Source organism: Polistes canadensis, unplaced genomic scaffold (genome assembly GCF_001313835.1).
Source record: "Polistes canadensis isolate GaletaPanama2010 unplaced genomic scaffold, ASM131383v1 scaffold_48, whole genome shotgun sequence".
In the NCBI taxonomy this organism is placed as follows: domain Eukaryota; kingdom Metazoa; phylum Arthropoda; class Insecta; order Hymenoptera; family Vespidae; genus Polistes; species Polistes canadensis.
This window is the reverse complement of record NW_014569595.1, coordinates 920,586-936,749: the sequence shown is the minus strand read 5'-3', so window position 1 is coordinate 936,749 and position 16,164 is coordinate 920,586. Positions and strand designations below refer to the sequence as shown.

Below are 16,164 nucleotides of genomic sequence, written 5' to 3'. Positions count from 1 at the left end.
GGCAAAGCATGTGTTCGCACACGTAACTGACCGCGCCTTAACGTTCACGTGAAAGTATCATTATCTATATGATAGTTCGATAAGGAAGAAAATCGGTTAAAGCATGATGCAACGGGGTGGGACAATGATAAGAGATACGTAATAATAGTTTTCAATGAATTCTCACTGAGAATTTCGAATAAGGAAACAATACATACGTTATGTTCCAATGACTGACTTGGATAATGATCACAAAATTACGTCATTCTAGGATAATATCTATAAAAAAAAAAATAATATCTTTCGTATATATATTATGTCTGCAACATATGTACGGGCATAATTATGATCATGATATTATTTGTTAACACATGATGACACGTTTGTGAAGACTAAAAATATAAAGGGTCTCCTGTAATTGATCGTACAAGTCAGCAATATACTATATCAAACTACAAAATAAATTATAATACTAAACTAAAATATATATTATATAAAAAAAATATAATATATCTAACTATCGTTGAATGAAACGAATGAAAAAAATTATTGTTTTATTTTTATTAAAGATAAAAAATAAATGTCATCGTATAATCAAAAAATAGATGAAAAATAATAATTATTTAAATAAGTGGGATACGAGTACCGTTAGATACGATACTTGAAAATAATCATACTGGTTGTTAAAGGAGGCGCCTAGATAATTGACTTCTCGAGACAAGTGCCGTGGTTGAAATATCGAGATGTTACGATCTACGATCTCGTTTGTGCAATCGCAAAAGATCCTACGTTCGAGATACTCGAAAGCAAGACAATTGTATGGAATCGTTTAATGACTGCGAAAGCTTCGTCGAGTCATTCAAATCATACTTGTTATTTATACACATAACACGTTTCACTAGATGATCCCGATTAAAGATAGGGTCAATCATTGATAATATCGAATCGAACGAAGTCCTTTCTTTTTATTTTTCTTCTCATCAATGATCCAATTTTTGCATTTCGAATATTTTTATAATAATATCGACTCTTGTATGCATGGATTTGTATGAATCTTACTTGGAAAAACAATATAGCGGAAGAAAAAATGGCGTATTTTGGAGATAATAAATACTTAATGAAAATGAACGAAAGTTATGAAAGGATAAAATAGATAATAAAAAAAAAAAAAAAACGAAAAAATACTGATCTAATGATATATGTATACACTTCGTTCATTGTCAGCATCAATATCGGCATCTCTTTCTAAGTACACATTCTCATACGTTCAGTTGAGAACGCATATTCGTATTTAAAAGAAAGAAAGAGAGAGGAAGATAAAAAGATAAATAAAGGTAAGAGTGTATAACTGGGGCCCCCTCGGGCCTTGACCACTCTCACTTTCTTCGAGGCGTGATTTTAATCGTATCTCGAGGTTCCGTACCCAGCCGAATTGATATACCTTTTCTACGAGATAGGATTCTATAATAATTAACTAAGTCAATTAGTATACCCCTTCTATTGCGATTATATTTATCTATTATTCATTTATTCGATTCCTAGGTTCTAACACCAACTAACGTTACTACCCTTTATTTTATTTTATTTTCTCTTCTCTTTTTCATTTTTTATTTTCGTTTGCCACAGGGGGTGGGAACAAGTTGCAGATGAGGAGGATGATAAAAAGAGCGAGCAAAGCTATAAGGGCAGGTCTGGGGGATAGGAAAGATGACGATTTAACCGTTTTGATACGAGCGCCGGATATATCCTGCATCCATCTAACGACCTGTATTTACGAACGCCGGATATATTTAATTATATAGAAATTGAAAGTGAGAAAAAAATAATAAGATTTAAAAAGAAAATATATACAGGGTGTTCATGATATATGGGATATATTTGAGGAGTTGCGCAAAAAATAATTATAAGAAAAATGTAATATATTAAGTATAGAAATAATTGACTCTGAAGTATAATTTAGGTCATTAATCATATATTTCATTGAAAACAAAAGAAAAAGAAAACAAATAGCTAAAACTCTCTTTCTGTTTCTCTTTCTTTCTTTTCTAAACTAATTATTAGATTTTAAATATAAATGATTAAAAGTAGGAACACAACAGGAAAATAAGGAAGTAACGGATAATTCATTTAATTTTATTGTAGGGAAGAAAATGATCTAATGACCGACGTTAAAAGCACGATTTCGATTTAGCCAAACTCAACTCGACCGCAAGGTGTGTTACCTCGATGATGATCATTCTACTTTCACACGGGATAAATTGAGGAATATTTTCTTCGATAATAATCTTTTTTATTTTTTTATATTTTTTCATTCGGTTTGGTTTGATTTGTTTGTTGAGAGAGAGAGAAATCGGTATTAAATGAATATTCACGAGGATTGATCTAAGTGGAATGTGACGAGTATAATGAATTTTTTGTTTGTTTTTTTAAAGTAATACTGGTGTACTTAGTAATGAGAATCATAAATCCCACGGTAAATGACTTTCCTATTGTATTTATCTAATTATCTACCATTCTATCTTGTTCTCTCGTTACAAAACCAATTCTAAACCAACCTTCTATTTGTAATAATACCTGATAAAAGGTAAATTAAAAAATATAAAAGAAAATAAGTTCATGTCGTTAAAATGATAAGTGATGTATGTTAAATGATTTTTTTTTTTTAATTAAAAAAACAACGAAAAAAATATAAAAGGAACGAAACACTTGTCATTAATACGAAATTAATATCTGCGAATTGGTTTTTGATTAAGCAAAAAAAATATTTAAAAAAATATACCTATAGAAATTTTGACTGTTACACAACATAATAAAGGAGATGCAAGACAAGATTTACAAACATTAATAACAAATATTGTGGTATAATAATCACGATATGTCTGTGAATGATTTTAAATCAAGAATAAATAAAAAAAAGTAATAAGAGAGTCACGATATTTTTACGTGAATCACGATTTATGGAAATTAAATGGGGAAGAATTTACTTCTCGATCTCATAATCGTGTCCTATTTCTTGTTAGATCTTTTTTCTATATGGGTCTCATCAAATCGATGACCCCTATTTTTTCTTTATATTAAAAACTGATAATTAAAAAATTTCAACGCAATGTGCAACGTAGAAGTGGAAAAGTAAGGAAAATTAAGATTCGCTTTTATAAAAAAAAAGATTTTTAATTCCAAATGAAATTTGTAAGATACTAAAAGCATTTGCTCGTTAAACCGAAGGATTAAACTATATACAGGGTGTTCTAAATATCTTCGATTGGATTTACTATCTCGTAGTTAATCGAGATTTGAGATTAACCTACAAAATATAATTACATAATAAAAAAAAAATATATATGAAAAATTCAGAAGAACAGGTGAAAAAAAAAGAAAATTATTTTTATATGAAATGAGAGAAAAATATTTCATATTTAATAAATATATAAAATCTATAACATGTTTATATATGTAAAAAAATTAAAAAAAGAAATATATATGATTATATATGTATATAATAATAATGATAATAATACTAATAAGAAGAAGAAAAAAAAAAGAAAAAGAAACGAAATCCTGACAGATATAGAAAACGGAAGTGGAATAGAATTGAGTCGAGTATAGTAGAGTCGGTCAGTCTGACAGGTAGGCCACGTGTAGGATATATATCGGGTGGTTGTGTTCGAAGTAGAGAGAGAGCTAATGCACACGTACGTTCACCAGGGCAACGAATGCACTTGCACTTTTTAATAGAACCTGTTTCCTCAACAACACCAACTGACACACAAGAGATCCTTGTTCGCGAAAAACCACACCCACGAAAGAGAAATAATCAAGGTGTGCAAGAGAAATAGTATATATGCGTTATAATGTAAAAGATTGAAATTGGATAATGTCAAGATTCGCATTGTTAATTTTCGATATATACCTAATAAGTCGGTGAAAAACCGATTATTTAAATATATTCTTATAACATTCGCACCATCATCGGTGTATATTCGTCAAAAATCGATACAATCTAATAGATAAAAGTTTTTTTGCAATATTATTATTGGTAGTATTTTCTTTTATCATTTATAATGTGTTAGTTAATGTTAATTTTAAGTTAAACAATTTTATTTGCACACGTTGTTGTATGTCGTAATATGTTTTAATAATAAAATACGATTTGATAAACGTTACAAAAATATTTGTTTTCAACGTTCAATCTATTGGTGGGTGGTGAATGTTGATATTAGTTGATGTGAGTCAGAAATAAGAATATTTAACAAATATTTTCGTTATATATCAAGAAACAAACACGTGAATCTTGAAATTCACCAATTTCGATCTTTTACAATAACATATGCACGACGAAAGAGAGACAGTACAATAAATAAAGCGCAAGGGAAAAAAATAAAATAATTTTTAAATATAATCATTTTTCTCTGTTACAATTTATAAGTCAAGAAAAGAAGGTATATTATTCATCGTAATTTTATCGAAAAATAAAAAAATAAAAAGGACAGGAAAATAATGTGGCAAGTGTATTGTTTTGTTTTGAAAATTTGTAAGAATAATTTCAAGACGTTTTGCATCTTCGTGCACTTTCAAGAAAGTCATCACGAAATTCGACGAGAGTTGTTACTCCAAACATACGTTATATATCGTATATTGGTTTCCTCTTTCTATAATTCTTTTTTTTCATGTTCTTAACATCGATAAATAACGTTTCGAGAATGACTTTTGTATGTTAGATCTCGAACGAAAACGTTTTTTCTTTTTTTCATTTTTATCGATACCCGGAACTCTGACGATTTATCTTTCACGTTTACAGTATGGCGCGGAGGTGTATATGATTATTGCGAAAATGTATTATAATATCTATGAATTCGATCGTTATCGTATTGTTTTAATCCTGTTTTCTTTTTTTTTTTTTTTATTTGAAAAAACATTAAAATAAAAATCGTTAAAATGCGCGAAGAGAAAAAAAAGAACGTAATAATAAAAAACGTTTTCTCTTATTTTTTTTTATTGGGTGTTACTTCAAATGGCGAAAACAGGAGCATACATTTGAACAATACGGAAACATATCGAACGAGTTTTTTTGTCGTGTTTTTTCAAATGGTTTAATCCAAGGCTGATATTTTTTATGATAGATAACCTTAAAAAGTAACTCCGAAAAATGTTTACTTTCTTTTTTAGATGTTTTACATACAATGTGAAAAACGAAAATGTTCTTCTGCTTTTTTAAATAGAAAATGAAAAACACACGACGAATATAATACGCGACTCAATAGGATATGGTATGTAGAATTTTATTCAACCATAAATCGATTCTTCAATCGTGCATTACTCGAAATTACGAAGTTGAAAATATTATCTCAATGGTAGGGTTATTTATTAATTAGGTGATTACTTTCGAACCCTTTCAATTGCTATGGATTATTATTCCTGTCGGTTTGATCGTTTAAAAGATACGCTTGATTCGCGTAATGTATCACACATTTCCATTCGCTAGAATGATATTTATTTTCTTTAGAAATCTTGCATAAGCGTTTATTGCATTTATGACAAATGTTCTCTATTTGTTTTCTATTTACTGCCAATTTTTTTCTATCTTTCCGTTATATCTACGATACACGTGTACCAATTTTTTTTTATATGCAAATAAAGAACATAAATATATTAAATAACAAAAAATTTGTTTATTTATATATATATATATTAGATGAGGTAAAATAATAATGAAAAAATAGTTGACATCCAAAAACAAGGAAAAGAAAAATACAAGAAAAATATATACTGCTGATTAATATTTAAGTAATCGAGAAAGTACGTGACGTTTTTTAATTTGAATATCATTTATCTTTTTTGATTCAAAAACGGCACAACACTTTCTTAATTATCTCTGATACTAATTAAAGCAAAACTTTGTGCCGTTTTAATCAATAAGAAACGAATGATGCACATAAACTTAAAAACGGCACGAACTTTCTTGATCATCAACAATTCGATACTGCTAATATTTATAAATATTAATTTAAAAATAATAAATAATATATAATTAATATGTATACGGTTATGTTAGTTATTTTCGCAATGATTTTCACATCCATCAAATAATGAAGATAATTAAAAATGTTGAAGAATAGTTGAACAAAAAATAACTTATGTAATGGTTAAATCATTAAAAATGACTTACGTATTAATTTTTCATGAACATGGGGGCACACCTCAAAAAGGCACGTGTCTAACTTAAGGAAAACAAAAGAAATACGATTATTTCATTGCCCTCGAGGCAATCACTATCTCATATACTATATATATATATATATATACACACATATACCTACACGTCTTTGGTTGTGTTGCGTTTCGGTCGGACCGCTTAAACTTTCACTGCAGTTTTTATTAGAACGCGCACTCGTTACGCGTCGTCGTTTACCGTTTAGAAATCGTCGTTCTGTTTCTTTCTTGTTCTTCCACGTGTTTTATTTTTTGTTTTGTAATAATTCCACCAAAAAAATTTTCATGAAAAAATAAACTCAAAAAAAAAACTCCTATTTTCTTCTTTTTGTTTTGTTTAAATTAAATATAAAAAAGAAGAATCGAATTATATAATATATTTCGAATCAATGATAAACGAACGAAATAAAATTATCGCGTTGAATAATTTCAAATATTTATCAAACAATACCGTTTATTTCGTTTATTATTATTAATTTGATTTTTTATTTTTATTTCTTTTTCATTTAATTTTATTTTCTTTCATCGTCGTTTATATCTTTTTTTTTTTTATTAATTTTCATTCATAATTTCATTTCAGAATGAAGGGAGGAAACAAATATGGCGCTGCTCTATTGCTATTGGTCCTAATCGATTTGACATCGTCGGCTATGGTTTTACCAAGACCACCATCCTCGCCTAATCACATACACGAAGATCACGAAATAAACGATAGAAAAATTTACGAGGGTGGTAAATCTGTTCACGGTTACTTTCAAAATACTAACGTAGAGAGACCTGACACGGACAATAATTATAGGTAAGTCAACGATCTAGTGAAACTATCGAATTCACTTTTTGTATTCTATTTTTTTCTAACGCATACTCGTGAAACCTGTTACAACACGATCCTGCTAACGATTATTAACGTGTATATATATATATATGCTCACAATTAGATAAAATTACCTAATCACGATGGCAAAATTATACCTTCACGGATTTGTTTTCTCTTGTTTAAATTTTTGTGTTCTCATTTCTTCTTTCTTCTTTTCTTCTCTCTTCTCTTCTCTTCTCTTCTCTTCTTTTTCTTTCTTTGTTTCGTTTAATCGGTATTGAAATTACATACCGTTGTTGAGCTAGATCACTTTCGCTCATTGCTAAATGATGGATGTCCCAGAAACTAGGCTAACTCGTTAGCCCGCTCACAAAGACGGTAAAAGTCATTTAAACGTGTTATTACGGTTTCACGAGAAAATAAAGAAGAGTTTCATTGTTCGAAAACAATTCTGATTCTATGATAATAATCCATATTTGTTCTTATTTATTTTCTTTTCTTTTTAAAATAGGCTTGTGGAAATAGAAGTCCAGAGTACTGGGGACGTAGACCCAGAAAATCTTCAAGGATTGGTCCACGTAGTATTGAAGAATCAACAAACGTTACAATCCTCAAACGACAGTTACCCTAATCCCGAAGTAGTACCAAACTCGATATTAGGTGTAAGGAATATTGGTATATCATCGAACTTCCGTTTGGATGGTTACGACGAATCAGAGAAAAGAGTATTATTGAGTCCACCAAAGTTACACAATCTCGATGAAAAATTATATTATTTGAAAAACGGTAAACCAAAGGTTTACGTTAACGTAAGAGGTAACAGCGGCACTTTCAGGAAAATAGAAACAGGCCCTAGAAGTACTTTCAGCGAAGGTCCGTTGGATTATCTTCGCGTAACTAGACCCTTCGAAATGCAAACCGATTGGAAAACTAAACACGAGAAAAAAGTTAAACCACCAAAAAAGTTTGATCGACGGGTTCACAATACCGACAATTTGGAGGATACGAAAAATTCTGTACAAAATTCTGAAGTCAATGGTATGAGAGAACATGCATGGGCTTTGGGTTCTGAACATTTGTCGACCACGGAAAATTCAATGGTAACTTCTAGTGAATTACCTAAACAAATACCAGCCCCACCTAGCAAAGTATCCGGTAGACTTCGTATGGCGCAAACTACGCCTGTACAAAGGTATTCTTTAAGAAGGACCGAAGTTTTGCCAAGTTATAGGGTTTACGAGGATTGACCAAATTCCTGGCTAAATACCATGAAAAGTTATTGTCCAGGAGTTGTTCTTGTTGTTGTTGTTATGGAAATCGTCGTTATCGTGGATTTTCCAAGCTGAAGATTATAGATCATGCTAGGTTTGCTAGAGGTGTCCAATCTTTCAGCATTTTAAAACAAAAATTTATGCCCGGCAGCATATTCCAAAATTATACTAATTCTAAGGATAAAAATTATGACGCATAAAAATAAGTTAATAATTTTGTAAAAAAACTTATTACAATTTTTATAATATGTTGATTGCTATGTGGCTTGCGGGTTGGATACTCCTGGTCTAAGGCATTAACAGAAACGCCAAATGATGATGAAAAAAACGATGAGTTCACTATATATATTGCCTTTCAACATTTTCATACGATGAATTAATTTGACACTAATAAAACGATCCTGAGATATTGTTCCTACAAATAATTCTCGATCAATTTTGGCCGTGGTTTCGAGAATAAAATTAGTCGTTCGAATATAATTGTAAATGTGTCATGTAAATTTGTAAATTTGCATAAAAGTTGATGAGCTAGCTGTGATTCTTTTTTTCTTTCAGACAAAAAATCTTGCCTCTTACTTTTTTTGTTGAAAAAAGAAAAGAAAAAAAACAAAAAAGTGGACGTTAACGTGGAAATTTACTTGGATCAATGTTTAGCAAAAAAAGAAAAAAAAAAGAAAAAAAAAGAAAATAAAAGATTTACACACAGATCGGTTATTTATAATAGAAAATATATAGCTTGTATTATATATATAATATATGTAATTTAACTAATATTATATAATTTAATAGAATAACAACAATGGCAATAATAGTAATATATTGTGATTATTAACGATACGATAATATCGAGCAATAAAAAAATATGTGCCGATAATTAATCGAATAATATTAAACAAAAAAAAACACACACTTACCTGTTCGGCCTTTAACGTTAGTTCTATGAAGATTTGTTGTAATTTTTCATTAACGAAATTAATGCAGAATTGTTCGAAACCATTTTTCTCGAATATTTCGAAACCATAAATATCCAATATTCCAATTTCGTAACTATCGGTATTAGTTTCCATCGCCGAATTTACTCTCTGCGAAATAATGAATTGATATTAATATTAATGAAAAAGAATAATGTTCAAAAATATTATATAAAAAATATTTATAAAAATATTAAGCTGAATCACAAGTTCGCGCAGTTTATTGTGTTGTTTCAGATAGTGCAATTTTTTGAAGTCAATAAAATTACTTTGTATACAAGTGAAATATTAATAAAAAAAACAAACCGCACGAACTTTTGGGTCACCCTAATATTTATATAAAAATAAATAAAATATATTATATAATATAAAATTAATTGGCAAAAAAAAATTGTTAAATTAACGTACCTTGACCAAATAATCGAAAAGCCTGGCATAAATGTCCTTGGCCAAGGCGTCTCGTGTATAAAGGGCTTGTTCAACGTTTAAAGTCACGTCTACGCTTTCAGACTGGCTTCCCCATTTTGATTCGAATTCACGAGACGTCAGCTTGTGCGACAACTGTTCCGCAGAGATTCCGAATAGGTAAGCAGGAAAATCAAGAACTAAATAACCGATAAAACGTGATCAGAACAATGAAATGTTTATCATTTTTTATAATACGATAGGATTTTAATTCCATCTCATTTCTAACGTTCTAACATTTTTCGAATTTAATTTATCGTTCAATGATTTTTTTAATTTTATTTACCCAAATTTTACGACAATCATATCTCTAACTTATTTAAAAAAAAAATCATTCAATTATCGTTCAGTTAATTTATTTTACCAAATTTCGCAACGAAACGAATTTTTCATTTTCTTTTCTTCGTGAAAATTCAAACTGAGCTCTGAAATTTGATCCGTTTGTTGATAAATAATTAAAAATAAATTAACAGAAGCCCATCATAAATATCCAAGTTGAAAATAAAAAATAAAAACTGAAAATTACATTATTTTTCTTTTTCGATTGTTCAAGAAACAATTTGGTTTGAGAGGTCACATTTTTTCTTTCAGTAAAGATACTACATGTTGAATGTCATTTAACAACTCGATAACCATGCCCTTTAGATTAAATCAATTTTCTCATGTTCTTCAATTTTTAACAAATGAGGAATATAATGAATATACTAACATTGCTTATCAGCAACTTGTGAATAATTTCCTTTCTCAACGAATTGAATATTTCCAACATGAAGTATCCCTGCTACCAACTTGAAGATGTCAGATACTTCACAGTTTTGTATTCCCATAACTCGTAATGCTAAAGAAAAAAAAAACAAAGACCAAATATAAAAAAAAAACTCAGAACAAGTAATTTACATACGATAATAACATTGTTAATGATAAAATATGTAATACCTTTCAATGTTTCTTGAAAATCACGAGCATCGTTGCTACCTTCCACTTTATGATTACCACCATAACTCAAATATTGATAATAATCAAGATCAGTCAATCCCAATTCAGCTGTAAGACAATACAATATATCATTTACGAAATTATTTCATTTTCTTTAGATGTATGTATGTGTCTGTATCTGTGTGTGTGTATAGAATAAAAAAAAATTTGTTTTTTAAATCACACGTTCAATTCAGAATTGAATCTTAACAATTCTATTGAATTGAATCTTAATCAATTTCTATTCACTTACACTTCATTTGAGAGTCAGCACCGGTTGCCAATTGATAAAATATATGAAAGTTCCTTTCTCCGGGATTGTGACATGTCACTCTAGATTTTTCTAATAAAAAATTCGATATTTTTCCACCGTTTGGTTGTCCACCTGTACCGAATTGTATCTCAACGTACTTCCCCTGAAAAAAAGTTGATTAATTAATAATTTCTCGACATTTTGATTACATATATTAAAAATAAATACGCGTAAGTATAAATTGAAGCAAAAAATACACCCACCCCCCCCCTAAACTTATCAAAAGGATAGTAATAAAGACAGTATAAATAAAAGAGAAAAAAAACAATGGAATAGTGGAGTAAATGAAATAAATATAATTAAACAAATATTGTAAACCTAAGTTCACAGATTAATCTATCTAGCCGTTTGCAATAAATTACTATAATATTACAAATATATAATATACATTATAAATTATGAGAATGTGTCTAACAGAGAAACAAGTTTTATATCTGTCAAATTCACTTTCATTAGAAAAAAAAACAAAGGATAAATACTTTGTCGAGGCTAAGAACTTTTCAACCCACACTTCTATATATATTCTTATAAGATAAATAATTATTATTACAAGATAAACATAATTTAGAACAAATAAGAAAATTTTTTACTTATAATAAAAAAAAAGAAAAAAAATATATGAATATATTTTTTGCATATAATTTAATACATATAGTAGAAACGTACAAATCTGCTACTATTATTGTTTCGCATAGTCTTTGCATTGCCGAAAGCTTCTAAAAGTGGATTAGACTCCAAAATCACATCTTTAACTTTCTGTACTTTCTCACCACCTCCACTTATCCTTGCTATATACGACATTATGTATTTAGCTGCTACAGTTTTACCAGCACCGGATTCGCCGCTAAAAATAATACAAATTTGAATTATAAAAACATTTTACAAAAAGATAAGATATCTATTCATATATATATATACGCGTGTGTGCATGTGTATTATTTACCTTATAATAACACATTGACTTTCATTATCGATCAACATGTTTCTATACATGTCATCTGCCAATCCGTAAATGTGTGGAGGATTTTCGTAGGGTGCCTAAACAAAATTTTTAAATTTAAATATAATATATATTATTAGATATATTATATAGATATTTTTAAATAAATTAGTAATGCTAAAGTTTTATATATTAAATACAAAAATTCAATTAAAAATAATATATATATATATATTTGCATCACAACCTATGGTACATTCGTTGATGAGTCGAAAAGTTTTGAACCTGAACGTGAAAACAATTTTTTGTTGGTCAAACTAATTTGTAAATTGATCATTTGTTGAGACTCAAAAAAACTATCGAATTGACCCAGCCATGTATGTTTAATAATATACATTAAATAAATGAATACAAAGTAAATTATTTATTTAATTAATTACATAAAAGAATAATAATAAATAAATCATTTATCAATAGGTACATAAAATAGAAATAAATAATTGAATTAATTTATTCATTAAACTATGAAACATTTTAATGCAAGTAATAGGTCCTGTAGGTATGTAAAACTGTATTACTGACGTAGAAAGTTTAATCATCATTCTGGGGCAATTGATGCGAATTCGAACATATATATATATATTTACGCTTATTTATAATAATTATATATATATATATATATATGTATATATATATTTATTTATAAAAAGGAAAAGTTTGTTTGATAACTCACTGCTCCTTGGTAAATTTCTACTTCCTTTTCACCAAAATATGGCATCTGTTTAAAGGGGTTGATCGATACCAGGACAGGGCCGATGCATGTCTGACAAAAATTAAGGAAATTTTTCAAAGTCATGCCGTAACCTCGTAATCGGATTAACGATTATAACAAATATATCGCGAAAGAATGAAATAAAAGAATTTTATCGATTGATTTAAAAAAATGTTGGAGAAATAGTATAGTTATTTTAAAGATAATAACATTTCTTATAATAACTTTTTGCTTTTGTAATAAAATATTCAAAATTTACTTTTGTTTTAATTACATTGTTTGAAAGAACATTAAATTGGTATTATTTCAAAAGCTTTTCTAATCACGTGGAACAATGATAAATCTTTTGAAAATATTTCCTCGAATGAATTAATCGATAATTTTTCAACAAAAGGATACGAATATATAATCGTCTATGTATCTTTTTTTAAGATTTTCGATAATGGCTTCCTCGGTGATTTTTGGAAGCAGCACCATGTCGTCCACCCCCGAAACTTTGACATTTTGACTTTGCCAATGGTAAACCTGAAAGAAAAAGTATATTAAAATTATCAAAAATGAAAAAAACAAATAAACAAATTATATGCAATCATTAATTAATTAATATCTGTGATGATATTTTAATACGAGATCAATGAAAAAGATATTATTCTTGTTAATTGTGAACGTAACCGAAATACGTTTACTATTTTTAGCACGGACATGTTAAAAGAAATTTTTCTTTTTCCTATGATCAGATTACCGAATGTACAAAACTTTGATTAATCTTGATTTGTTAAAGCCTTTTACAACAGCTTTGGTTAATATCATTTAGTCGGCACAGTTTTAAAACGAATAAAAATAAATATAGGTCGTGAAAAGAGTTGCGCCACCGTCGCGCCATTGTCGTAGATCTTAACTGTTTTACCGTCATTAACCCCCCCCCCCATACATCTCGTTTTTCAGTGTGCCATGAAAATCCTATTAGGATTCTCTCCAGTCTTTACGGCTTTTAATGATCCTGATTGGTTTTGACGGGCAATGTTGCTCGCTTCGAGAAAATCGATTGAAACGTTAACCTCCAATAAACAGTATTACGCTTCTCTTGCAGCACTTAAAAACTTTCATGAAAATACAATCTCTAAAGTAGCAAATGTTCCATTCAAAAATTGTTTTTTACAGTCGAATAAGTTCATTTCAATTTTTATTCTTACATTTTTATCACTCAAATATTCATAATAATGATATACAAAACAAATTTTTAATGTTTTAGGATAGTGTGTTTTAACTATTCGAATATTCATTCAATTAATTAAATTTATTTAATGTAATAATTTTTGTTAACAAAATTGGATACAAAATTCTATTTCGTTAAAAGATAAGACAAAATGTTCGCAAAGATAACAAAATCTAATCTAGCAAGAATATTATTATTGACACTGATTGCACTAATCTATAGTTTTTTTTAAACTAAAAAAACGATTGATATAATCTTCAATATTATCCGTATATAAATAATAGATTTGACGTGTAAGTATGTGAAACTATGTTGACGACACGCGATAATCAGGAATGGTTGGCTGGCTCATTGACAGAAATACTGCAAACGTAAGCGTATTGCGTATCGATCCGAACTTTTAACACTTCCTAACATTTCCGTTTACTTGACGATGAGAAAAGATAACGAGATGAGATAACCGTTAAAATATTAAACCATTCAACCTACTATACTAATTAATATTTCGTAATTCGACGCAAGTGGACGCATCTGTTTTTTTTTTCCGTAATTTAATTACGTTATGCTCTACTACCTTGTATAAGTATTTTCCAAAAATAAAATAACTTTTTACAGAGAATGCTTCATTTTCGATAGGATTGAGAAACTTTTTTTGAAGATAATTTATTTATTTATTTGTTTATTAGTATTATACATAAAGGAAACTATTTTGCGAGGACAATTATTATATCTGACAATGCAGGTAATACATTTTTTTATAATACGTAATTAAAGATCATATTAATTTTCATAGAAATAATGTAAACAGTGAAAATATTTCCCAGGATGATTTTTCTTCGAAATTATTTATTTATTTACTTATTATTAATGTGTAAACAAAAATCATATCAAAAGTACACTTGATATAATTGTTGCATTGAATATCTTGCATATAATTCAAACAAAATGTTTAATAATAAATCAACAAAATTAAAATACTTAACTAATTGAAAATATTATTCGTACAGACATAAAGTATTACTATTTAAATTTACTTATTGTTATATTTTCAGGAACAAAAATTCATAACACAATAATCGTACAAGACCGTACGTGATTGCATGTACTTACGTAAAATGAAAAAAAAATGCATAAAAAAATGGTCTTTACTACATCCTAAATATGAGAGAAAGAAAAAGAAAGAAAGAGAGGGAGGGAGAGAGAGAGAGAGAGAGAGAGAGAGAGAGAGAGAGATGTGAAAGAGAAGATAAACGTAATATAAGTTGGTAAGCAGAACAATCATTGTGGTGTATAGCTGCACGAGAAGCGGAAGTGGTTCTCATATTGTCCTTTCCCGTGAAATTTTCTTTCCTTCTTTCTTCACTTTCACACTTTTTTAATTATACATACAAAGTATTCTTCACGATTTGGGAAATCCGAAAACTCTAAGTGCAATTATGTATTTATTTCAACAAAATTTTGTACAATATTTTATTTTATGATTTAATTTTAAGATCCGATGTTACTTTACTTTTTTTTTTTACGAAAGAAAATAGAAAATAGAAAAAATATAGAAAACTTGGTTTTATTATAGTATTATAATTGCATCATAGGAAGCAACGTAACGAAATAAAATAAAATAACCGGATAAAAGAAAAAAAAAGTAATTTAAAATTATAACAAAAATATACTTGTTTCTATTACAATCAAATTGTACTAAAGCAACACAAACACACACACACAAACAAAACAAATATCAAATTACCCAATGGACGAAATAAAAATAGTAAACAAAAAATAATTGTTTTTGTGGCAAATTAGATAGTGCGAGCAAGGCAACGTTAAAAACAAGAAAATAAAATAAAATACAATTTGCAAACTAGAGAATAATATTATAGTTTCGCGTAGGGAAATTGTATCGGTCATTGTTCTGTACTTAAACACCTATACAGTCAATGATATAGGTCGGATGAGGTCAAAGGGATAGGATAGGCTTGGCTTAATTATCGACATAAATCACTATAGGATATGGTCGTTGTTAGAAGCTAATCTCCGAACGCGCGGGTCCATTGAGGTGATTTCACGGTTTCCGGTTTCTGCTCAAGCTTGGGTCTCCTGCAATGAAACTGTCTATTCGTTCACCGGAATTCCGCTGGCAGCTGCCAACGAGATATTCTCCTCCCATCTTTGTACAATCTCGACATTCTACCTTCCAACCCATTTCTCTCTCTCTCTCTATATATATATATATATATA

The 16,164-nt window shown here is 28.7% G+C and overlaps 2 protein-coding genes across 2 annotated transcripts in view; one reads left to right on the top strand and one right to left on the bottom strand.

Annotated features, from left to right (window-relative positions):
- The first annotated feature begins 6,772 nt into the window (after nucleotides 1-6,772).
- On the top strand, nucleotides 6,773-9,000 carry LOC106785334. The gene is made up of 2 exons (XM_014745708.1): nucleotides 6,773-6,988; nucleotides 7,518-9,000. Exons 1-2 carry the CDS (start codon nucleotides 6,840-6,842, stop codon nucleotides 8,251-8,253), a joined length of 885 nt encoding a protein of 294 aa, XP_014601194.1. The 5' UTR covers nucleotides 6,773-6,839; the 3' UTR covers nucleotides 8,254-9,000.
- Nucleotides 9,001-9,024: 24 nt separating this feature from the next.
- Nucleotides 9,025-16,164, bottom strand: part of LOC106785333 (unconventional myosin-Ie-like) — a 16,489-nt gene continuing 9,349 nt past the window's right edge. The window contains exons 2-10 of the mRNA XM_014745707.1: nucleotides 13,113-13,238; nucleotides 12,675-12,764; nucleotides 11,945-12,039; nucleotides 11,668-11,845; nucleotides 10,942-11,104; nucleotides 10,650-10,757; nucleotides 10,423-10,551; nucleotides 9,657-9,853; nucleotides 9,025-9,359 (exon numbers count right to left, since the gene is read on the bottom strand). Of these exons, the coding sequence (XP_014601193.1) occupies nucleotides 9,060-9,359; nucleotides 9,657-9,853; nucleotides 10,423-10,551; nucleotides 10,650-10,757; nucleotides 10,942-11,104; nucleotides 11,668-11,845; nucleotides 11,945-12,039; nucleotides 12,675-12,764; nucleotides 13,113-13,238 (1,386 nt within the window). The 3' untranslated portion in view covers nucleotides 9,025-9,059. The remainder of the gene's footprint in view (nucleotides 9,360-9,656; nucleotides 9,854-10,422; nucleotides 10,552-10,649; nucleotides 10,758-10,941; nucleotides 11,105-11,667; nucleotides 11,846-11,944; nucleotides 12,040-12,674; nucleotides 12,765-13,112; nucleotides 13,239-16,164) is intronic.

Bases quoted from the DNA above. Each gene is read 5' to 3' on its own strand.
- LOC106785334 (XM_014745708.1), top strand. From the start codon at position 6,840: ATGGTTTTACCAAGACCACCATCCTCGCCTAATCACATACACGAAGAT. The intron at 6,989-7,517 runs GTAAGTCAACGA...TTTTTAAAATAG, and splicing joins GACACGGACAATAATTATAG to GCTTGTGGAAATAGAAGTCC.